Source organism: Cebidichthys violaceus, unplaced genomic scaffold (assembly GCF_023349555.1).
Source record: "Cebidichthys violaceus isolate CVI_PGR_0920_01 unplaced genomic scaffold, fCebVio1.0.p SCAF_204, whole genome shotgun sequence".
Lineage (NCBI taxonomy): Eukaryota > Metazoa > Chordata > Actinopteri > Perciformes > Stichaeidae > Cebidichthys > Cebidichthys violaceus.
In genome coordinates this window covers 73,060-83,396 of record NW_027176378.1, presented here as the reverse complement: position 1 = coordinate 83,396, position 10,337 = coordinate 73,060, and the positions used below count along the sequence as shown (strand labels likewise).

The window sequence follows — 10,337 nt, the reverse complement described above, 5'->3', positions numbered from 1 at the left end:
GACTTTTTTAGACATACTATATTATGACTTTTTTCAACATACTATACTTTGACCTTTCTGACTTTTTTGACATACTATACTATGACTTTTTAAGACTTTATTCCACATACTATTTTATTGCTTTTTTAAGATTTTATTCGACGTACTATACTTTCACTTTTTTATGACTTTTTTGACATACTTTACTATGACTTTCTTAAGAATTTTCAACCACATACTATAATATGACTCTTTAAAGGTTTTCTTTGACATACTATACTGTGACTTTTTAAAACATGCTGTGCTATGACCTTTTTAAGACTATGAGACTATTTTGAATACTATACTATTTTTTTCAACATACTATACTAATGACTTTTTTCAACATACTATACTATCACTTTTTAATAATTTTTTTCGACATACTATACTATGACTTTTTAATATTTTTTATAGTATTTTCATACTATACTGACTTTTTTCGACATACTATACTATGACTTTTTTAAGACATTTATCAACATACTATACTATGACTTTTCTTCGACATACTATGCGATGATTTTTATTAACATACTATACGATGACTCATTTAAGACTTTTATCAACATACTATAATATGACTTCTTTAATACTTTTATCAACATACTATGCTATGACTTTTTTCGACATACTATACAATGACTTTTTTAAGACTTATCAACATACTATAGTATGATTTATTTAGGACTTTTATAACCTCATTATGATGCCAGCATGACGGGATGCTTCATCATTAACGGTCAGTGCATATAGTCAAAATCAATGTATATAACATAATGACAAGAACAAACTCACAAGAACCAGTCACATATATTTATATGACAACAAAGCAGGTAGAATAACATAAAATCCAAATAACACGTTTCAACAGACCTCTGCACATTCCAGCAACAAAACACACATTCCACCACACACTCAAGAGCACCGTTCAAATGTTATTCACATCAGAGGAAACAATATTAACCATATCATAAAAACGATACAATAGAAAAATGAACACAGTAGTAACGCTACTGCAGATGTAAAAACACAAAAGCAGTTCACTTACCAAAGCTGCTGTTCACTTAAAGACAAAGTCCATCCTCCTTTCTTTGTTAATATAGGGTTCAATGCCACCGTTGTACAGAACATCGGTGCGGTTCAATTCCAGCCAGAGGTCTTTATCGATTCATGGACGCAAGTGATGACAGTCAAGCCTCCCCAGTTGTATTTCTTGAATATGTTTAATGCGTTTGAGGGCTGAAAATGTCCGCTCGACAGAGGCAGTAGATGTTGGGATTGTTACCACCAAACATACCTAAACACTAAAAATGTAATGTCACGTAAAAACTTCTTGCATATCTTTAAACTTTAACTCTTACTACTACAAAGTTCTGTTAGCTAGTTTCATAACAGTCACATTAGCCCATTGACCAATCAAGCTGCACGTTAATGATGAAGTACTTGTAAGCCAGCTAGAAGCTCTGACATGTCAAAGAATACGCCAAACATGTCAAACTAAATATCTGATTGGTTGAAGACTATGACAATCAACAATATTCTACCCATTTACTTAAACTGCAAATGGATTCACTTGCAATTCTGAAGGCTTCCGGGCAGATTTCTTTACTTAGAGACATAGGGGCGAAATCTGATTGGATAAGAGCTCTACTTAAAACAAGCTGCACTGGAAGCAGCGCTGCAGGCTGGAAGCAGAGCAACTGAGGAAGACAGTAGCTGTGCAATGAGAAAATAAGCTAATGGAAAAAATCTTTAGAAATACATCTAGAGTATTTAAAAAAAATTATTAAATTATAAAATAGCTATAACTTTGGGAATCTATCAGTTTAGGCCAGCAGAGACGGCTTTGCTGGCCCTGACGGCCCACCATTGTGCTAAACATCTTAGCAATGAGCAAGTTAGTGTCAGAGTGAAATTGTGTGATGTAACTACAGGTTTAAACATAACCGTGTATGTGCAAGCACAAGTTTCCTGTGATGTTGAACTGCTGTCTATCATCTTGTGTACACATATTTAGTATCTACAGTTATGTTACGTTGATGATCTGACAGAAGATGTCGCCACTAGTCAGGCTGTTCAGGTGGTTGAAGGTTATGGGGTTAAGTCATGAGAGAGGAGAACGAGGAGAGCTTGGTCTTGGCTGGTCTGGTTCCGTGTTGGGACTTGACTAAAGTTATGAAGAAAACCCAGAATGTGTTGGACTGATTTATTCCTTGTCATACACCCACGTCGCTTACATTAGCATGCTGACGTTAGCCCCGAATAATTACATTGCACACATGCACAACAAACCACAGACACACAAAGCATTGCTTATTATATTAAGACATCAAATGGAAAGTTATAATGCACATTTCCCCATTTACTGTAAATTAAAATCCCATTTAAAAGACACTAATACATTTATTCACCATGATTTCAGATTGGTTTTAGTTTTTCTTAAAGGATAACGTTTTCATTTAGTTTAATTTTAGGATCATAACCCTGTGCAGAACTGGTTGATCAGCCTCTTAGTGTTAATTAGTATAAAACGTTGTGGTTTCCTGTTTGCACGGGCACAGAGTTTTCCTCTCTGAAGTATTTCCACTTATGAAGCCGTAGACATGTATAAAGGATTTAATATGAAGCTCATTCATTTAAATGGGCACAGAAGATACACGAGCACTCGATATCTGACAGCAAAACTAATCAAAAGCTTTACGTAGTCAAATGTAATGAACTCAGAACTGGTGTTCTGCACGCTGTCCTAACGGTCATCTGTGGACAAAGGTTGGTATTTGACCTTTGACATCCTGGCCTTGTACATGACCACTGCACTGATCATGCCAACAGCTGCGAGAAGACATCCGGCGATGAACACCAGGTTCAGATTCAGGTGGAGCGCTGCAGAAACAACAAGCACCATGTTTTCATTTGATCTGGTCCAAAGTGGGGCTCAAACAGGTGAAGTGTGCTGGTAACAAATGAACGTTCTCTGTTTTCATACCTGAGCTTTCACTGCTCTCCGCTGCTCTCTTTAAGCGCAGGGGACCCTGGGAAACGAAGTGCCTGTCACTCTCCACGGCAGCCTCTCTCTTTCTGTGGTGGTGGTGAGAAGTGGCCGACGTTGTGGAGCTGACGCATCCCTGCGAGGCCCTGGTGTTGGGTCTCCCTGCTTCACACATCAGGACCGTGCAGCTGATGTACACCTGAATGAAACAGTTTTGTTGACAAATTGCTTTTCTTGAAAAAAACTAATCAGCTAATCTTTCATTGAAAAAAGTCTATTTTATTTTGTATTCTACAAAGTCTGACATTATTACGTTGAAGTTCGTTTTGTGTTTTTGATGAATTATTGATGTGATAAGTGTCTCAGGTGTTCTCAGAGATTTGCTTCTCCTTTCTGATTGGTTGTTACGACCTGTGGCTTCAGTATAGACATGTGTTGCTTCACATTGTGTGTTATACCTGATGAAGATCCATGACGGAAACATTGTGCCTCTAATAAAGTTCACATGACTGCACCTGTCCACCAAGTGTGCATTAGTTACCACTTAGTACAACTAGTGAGATCAATGAAAGGACATCATGAAGTGGACCTATTGGTTGAAGCATTTAGAGATTTCCCAGAGACATCAACAGTCCTCTGCTCCGTTCTTTACCTGATCATACATGCCGATGAACTTGAAGGCCTTCATGCTGAACCTGAATTGTCTCGGGTGGGAGGGGGAATGGATCTGAACGGTCGAGTCCACATCACACCTAGTCAGAGCAAAACACAACCAAAAGATGAGACAAGTTGCCTTTGTTACTCTATGCCTTACAGTGGATGCTGCTATAGGGGCAGAGGTACTGTTCTATTGGTATTCACACAATAATACAAGTACTATAGGTTATACAAAAGATGAAGTCAGTGAAGCATTGACTTCTACATGCTGACAGGGTGACATTACACAGAAGAGCCTCTAAAGCAACAATCAAAGAACTAATCTTTACAAGTACTCTGTTACGCCCTCTATTGCCACTAGGGGGTGTGCTCATGCCTACCCGTTCTCAATGATGGAGTAGGTCCTCTGGGAGTTCTGGTTGTCATATGGTGAAGCTCTGCAGGACTCCACAAACAGCACGGTGTTGTTGACGGTGGAGGTGGCCTCTATCTGCATGTAGATCCTGCTCTTTATTTCATACACCACCGGGTATAAAGTTGGATCAACCATTTCTTGGTATTGGTCGTTAGTATAGAACTCAAACTGGTAGGTGAACCTGCCGAAGCCCTTGTCCCACACTGAGACGACGGGCCTGTGTGCTGTGAAGGCCAGTGTCACGTTTCCACGTTTGGGGTACTGGCAGTAGAACTGCACCTCCAGCAGGTGTTTCCTGGTGATCACGTCGGATATGTCGTCAAACGTGGTGATTTCATTCTTGAACCTGAGGTAATCCCCGTCTTCCTGCAGAGTGAAAAAAGGTGATGTATTCAGTCCTGATACCGCTAGATAAAGACAACACCAACGACTGAGAGAGAAGAGCAGCCGGTAACAGAAGCCTGCGTTACCTCGAGCTCAGTGCCACAACCGCTGAGGGGGATGTCGGCGAAGACGTAAGTGCTGTTGGAGCGCAGCCTGCAGGCGGTGTTGGCGCCGTCGTTGAGCCGCAAATGATCCTCATGGATTCCATGCATTGAAGATTTCTCCACCTCTACTCTCATTGTGGACTCACTGCAGATCACGTGTGAATTAACTGGAGGAAGAGAGTGTTCAAAAATACACATTATATACCAATGGTGTACTTATTTACAGGGGGCAGTAATGACAACAAGACATCCAGCAAACAAAGACTGTGAGCTGGGAAACATTGATGGGAACAGTTCAGGATGTAAAATACTTTTCATGAGGAAGGAAAGGCACCCAAGGCCACGATACACACAATGTGTTTAATGAACGTAAAGACGGCTTTTGTTTGTATACTAGGAAACTCCACAGGACATCTTTAGGTTGTGTTTCCATCAAAAAGAAAGTGAAGTTTCTTCACAGTCCTGCTGGTTTGGGTTCACTGTGTTTGAACAGTGAACCGTGGTATTGTTGTGTAGAGCAAGAACTTTTTGCATCCAATGACGGCTCTGAACTTTGTCTGGTAGGAAGGTTTACCAATCACAGCACTTCATAGAGGTGCATGTCTCGCAGCTTTTTAAACTCTAATGTACGTCAGCCATGCAGCCAATATTTGGCACTTTAACTTAGCATTTAGCGTGTGATATATTTGTGAAAATACACACCATTACAGCTGTACTTAAACAACTAAATGTTGACATTAAAGTATACTCACTTTGCTCCTTCAGAACCTCTACCAGAACACACCTCATCTCGGACTGATAGACTCCAGACCTGAGAAGCATCAGTGAACACTGATTTAATGCCTGTTACTCTTCAGGCCCATATGTCATGTTCAAAATATTACTGCTGGTTTTGTCTCCTAATCTTTGAATCTCTTGTTGCTTCAGAGAAAAACACCAAACACAGAGAAATGTCACTCACTGTGGAGATGGGGTGGCGTGGTGATTGTGACTGTGATGTTGTGTGGTGGCAGACCTGCAAAAAAATGTGTTACAAAGTCAAATCATGGCTTCACAAACACACACACACATACACACACACACACACACACACACACACACACACACACACACACACACACACACACACACACACACACACGTACAAATGGTCTCATAAGGAACCCAAAGCTTACCCGGTCACCGCTTCAACAGCAAAGCAGATCGGGAAAAAATCCCCCAAGTTGTCTTGGATAGGCGTCCACCTGATGACAAACTCTCCATTTGTGTCCCTTTGCTTGGTGATGTTCAGTGGGCCGCTGATGATGATGTCATGTATTCTGTGTGATAACAAAGCAAAGAAACCAGAGATTGATTCACTCTTTCCTCTCTGATGTTATCTCACGCGCCTCAAGACAACACCGTCACGTCGGCTCTCACTCACGTTGAGAGTGACGCTTGTGCTTTGACTCTGATCTCCACTTCTTTGTTGACCTCTGTTTGGAGGCGGGCTCCGTTTAAAGGTGTTGGGGACCAAAACCCTGGTATGTAGAGTCCCTCCTGACACGAGGGAGCAGGTGGGTCCACTGGAGTTAAAACATACAAGATTCATTTAAGTTCCAAAGTGCAATAAGTAACTTTTACTTAAAAACTGACACTTTGCTGCTGTCTGTGGATCAAAACTTCAAAGCTGCCTCACTAAGTGCCGCTGATTTTCATCTCAGAGACTCCTGACTTTAAGATTTCCAAAATAATGACTTCTGCCACGTGTAACATCTCATTAAAGTGTTGCAACATGAAGCAGTTTTATTCATTTTTTTGTGGATTGACTCATTGAAAATGCTGTCACACAATAAAAAATAACTCACCAAGAAAGGAGAACTGCAAAGGTAGTTGACTGAGTGGTGGTGTGGCTGCACTATAATGTCTGGTTGTTGGTGGTGTGGTTGTTGGTGGTGGGGTTGTTGGTGGTGGTGTGGTTGTTGGTGGTGTGGTTGTTGGTGGTGGGGTTGTTGTTGGTGGTGTGGTTGTTGGTGGTGGTGTGGTTGTATAATACCACCATGGGTATGTGGGTGGTTGTGGTTGTGTGGTTGTTGGTGGTGCTGTGGTTGTTGTTGGTGTGGTTGTTGTTGATGGGGTTGTTGGTGGTGGTGTGGTTGTATAATACCACCATGGGTATGTGGGTGGTTGTGTGGTTGTTGGTGGTGTGGTTGTTGTTGGTGTGGTTGTTGGTGGTGTGGTTGTTGTTGGTGGTGTGGTTGTATAATACCACCATGGGTATGTGGGTGGTTGTGGTTGTGTGGTTGTTGGTGGTGTGGTTGTAGTTGTGGCTGCTCCGTTCCCCCACGGACTGGGGGCTTGTCTCTTATGCCTCTTAACCAGTGGGGCCTTGTAGGATTGGGATCCATCAGTGTAGCCCAGACTGATGGGCCTTTTTGGAAAGTCCTCCACCACCATCTCAAATCCATAAACTCTGGTGTCAGCAGTGGATTGTCGGTAGTGTAATGTGCAAGAGCCCTGACAATGTGAACATTTTGAAGTTAAGTGAGGCAAAGCATCATCAGTGAAGTATTGAACAACGTATTAGGAAATTGACTTTTCAACTAACCTGATCTAAGGTGAAGCCTGAAGGTTGGTGACACGAGTCACACTCTCCTTCTGTGACATTTCCATATCTGCATCGAACTTTGTCGCCATCAGCATCAAAGGACATCAGCTTGTATGTCCGTGGGCAGTTCTGTGGAACTCTTGAGTGGACACATGAACATGAGTCAGTAACAGTCTTCTAGGCCAACAATCAGCTGGATCGCTACACAAATACAAGAAGTAAAACCAAACCAGTGACATGCTGGCTGAGGTGTAGTACAGTTCATAACATTTTACATACAGAATCACACATTATGATGTTTGTAATTTTACTGTAATTCATAATTAAAATAGAAGAATACAATTTGATTATTTATTTTGGCTGGAATGTCATACAAATGCTAAAGTAAGTGAACCCTCTTATTATTGGCAGAAATCATTGAATTAAAGTCATTTTTGGCGATTACACTATTATCCAAATGATTCTGATGACATATGGTTGTGTTGGTAGACAGACTGTAGGACACAGATTGCAGACCATGTTTGGCTTTCAGCCCCTAAAGGTCAGTATGTGAGGACTGCCACGGTGTCTCTTTGTTTTTGTACCACTGGGAGGCGGTGAAGAAGGACATTTTCCACAGTTTCTCTAACAGACGGATTGTAGCTTAGCCTAGCTGTTTCATGCTAACTGCAGAGGACTTACCTGAGGAAAGGTAGAATGGCAACGTCTGGGGATCTGTTTGGTTTTCCAGTGTCAGATCTTGATCCCAAATCCAGTGAAGCCCGTAGTCTCCAATTATTATTCTGCCCGTGACGCGTTGGGATCCAACAGCAGCTAGCAGCCCTGGTATGTGCATCAATCAAAAGACACTCTTGAAATACTGCACCGAACACTGGCTGCTCTTTATGACGAGCACAACAAATACAATATTCAGCATTGATAGGATTTAAAGGAAGAAGAATAAAACTCACTTTAATTGAAAAGGTTTGTCACTCGAGACGTTTCTTGTGGTGACTGTTTCAGTTTCACACCATTGTCTGTTGGATTGTGGTCCATTTGGACTGTTGTCAATCGTATCGCTCACACTGCTGGAGATAAAGCCACAGTTGCCTCCGGAACAACTCCAGAAGTGGCGGAACTGACACCCATCAAAGGTCGCCCTGTTGCGAATTTCCACCTGTGGAAAAAGATCCTCGAGTTAAAGACGGTTGCTCTACTGAAGCTAAAGACATTCTAATGAATTAAACACACCAGTTATTTTACTCTATAGTGACATCCATCTAAAGAAGGGTGTTCATCTGTAATAATCCTTTCAACAAATCAACAAATGTAGTTAAAGTTCATATCTTAGGTTTTTATTTAAAGTCATAAAGAACAATATTATTAAATATGTCCTTGGATCTTGAGATGAGTAAAGAAAACGTGAATGGAAACCATAATGACAACAATAATGATGGTATGTTCACGTTGAGATTAAGAACATCATTGTTCTCATCAAGCTTTTATGATTTTTTCTTCTTCTCTTGGTGAAATAATTATTTTTTAAAGGTTAAAGTTCATCCCTTTCAGCCACGGGGGAATTCCACATTATTCTTTTTTTACCTGAACAAGTTATAGATCATATATTAATCATAAACAAGACTCTGTTTTTACAATGTTAAATAATTTAGCGTGTTCACCTGAACCTAGTTTTCCTTGATTATGAGAAACTGTGTTTTTTGGAGTGAAAAGGCAAAACACAAGAACATATGCAACCCATATTAATTTACATACTCTGAATTTAAATAAACTGTGGATGTGAATTTGCTATAAATGTAAAATATTGAATTCCCAGAATATGACAAATCCCAGGGGAAACATATTCACACATCATCTGTAATGCACGTTGCTCATCATATATATAAAGTTGCATCTCTCACCCGAAATGATCCATCAGGGTTTCTTCCTTTGGCGGTGAAGGTCACGGATCCCCCAAAGTGATGAGATGCAGACACCAGTGGGACCAGGAGCAGCTGAAGCAGGAGCACTGATGTGGAAGCCATGATGCCCTCAACTCACTGTGTCTGGAGGTTCTCTGCCACTCACATCCACCTGCAGCATCATTATATATACGCTCTAGTAGGCTGACCGGATGATGGCAGTCCTTTCAAGTTTCATGGAATGTATGCGATGTGCCGGAATAGACTGCAAAACTGGTTTCACGTGTTTTACTGTCAACGCCTGCAACGGTGCCAAGTTGCATGAAAATGGTACAACAATACAATAATTATCTCCCGTAACAACCCAAACAACCAGATGTTCTACTTCTCACCACAGACGAATGATGTTGTGCAATCAAAGCGTTTGTCTTCTGTCTTTCTCTCAGCAGCATCATGTACATTTAAGCTTTTAGTGCCAAAGAGACAATTAACCCCAAAAATCAAAAACACACATTTGTCCTCTTACCTGTGTGCTATTTATCAATCTAGATTGTTTTGGTGTGAGTTGCCCAGGGTTGTAGAAATTGTCCGTGGAGATGTCTACCTTCTCTCCATTATAAAGGAACAACATGACACTCTGCTCACAACAAGAACTGTGGAATATCTCGAGTAACCGGGTCATGATTTCTGCACAGAGACTTTGCTGTTGAGTTTTCCAAATGTAAGCTGTGTGTCCTCTATTCCCATGATATTGGAAAGAAGGCCGACATCTCTGCAGCCGATATCTCCAACTCTGTGTAACTCACATCAAAACCATCTACACCACAGACTGCTTATAAGAAGTGGACGTAGTCATTGTTACGTCTCTCATTGGTTTATGGACTGTGGTCTTGAATCTCAGATTTCACCATTTTGTCCGTCGCTATCTTGGTTTTTTGAATCCAATGAACAGGAAGTGACCATATCTGGACTGAGGAGGAGTGACGTAGAGACGCCGTATACGTCTCTGGTAAAGACCTGTCAATCAGCGTGTAGCCCCGCCCCTAAATCATCCCCTGCTTTATGGTCTGTTTGACTCTAAATGGAGCATAATGTACTAAATGAACATCATGCTGTATTGAAGAAGACTGTAAACTAGAGATTGAGACCATAAACTCATGTTTACAATGTTTACTGAGGGAATAAATCAAGAGAGAAGTAGAGTCATTTTAGACTAGACTTCTATACAACCAGAGGAGTCGCCCCCTGGTGGACACTAGAGAGAATGCAGCTTCAAGACACT

The 10,337-nt window shown here is 41.0% G+C and overlaps 1 protein-coding gene and 1 long non-coding RNA gene across 2 annotated transcripts; both read right to left on the bottom strand.

Annotated features, from left to right (window-relative positions):
• Positions 1 to 2,555: 2,555 nt before the first annotated feature.
• LOC137877012 (ZP domain-containing protein-like) lies at positions 2,556 to 6,442 on the bottom strand. The gene is made up of 10 exons (XM_068716690.1): positions 6,418 to 6,442; positions 5,994 to 6,135; positions 5,746 to 5,889; positions 5,532 to 5,585; positions 5,323 to 5,381; positions 4,553 to 4,737; positions 4,048 to 4,448; positions 3,663 to 3,762; positions 3,008 to 3,209; positions 2,556 to 2,904 (listed from the first exon to the last, which is right to left on the bottom strand). Exons 5-10 carry the CDS (start codon positions 5,357 to 5,359, stop codon positions 2,768 to 2,770), a joined length of 1,062 nt encoding a protein of 353 aa, XP_068572791.1. The 5' UTR covers positions 5,360 to 5,381; positions 5,532 to 5,585; positions 5,746 to 5,889; positions 5,994 to 6,135; positions 6,418 to 6,442; the 3' UTR covers positions 2,556 to 2,767.
• Positions 6,443 to 6,907: 465 nt separating this feature from the next.
• LOC137877011 (uncharacterized) lies at positions 6,908 to 8,165 on the bottom strand. Its single transcript, XR_011103494.1, has 4 exons — positions 8,108 to 8,165; positions 7,839 to 7,979; positions 7,158 to 7,296; positions 6,908 to 7,066 (listed from the first exon to the last, which is right to left on the bottom strand). It is a non-coding gene; the product is annotated as an uncharacterized lncRNA (long non-coding RNA).
• Positions 8,166 to 10,337: the final 2,172 nt, after the last annotated feature.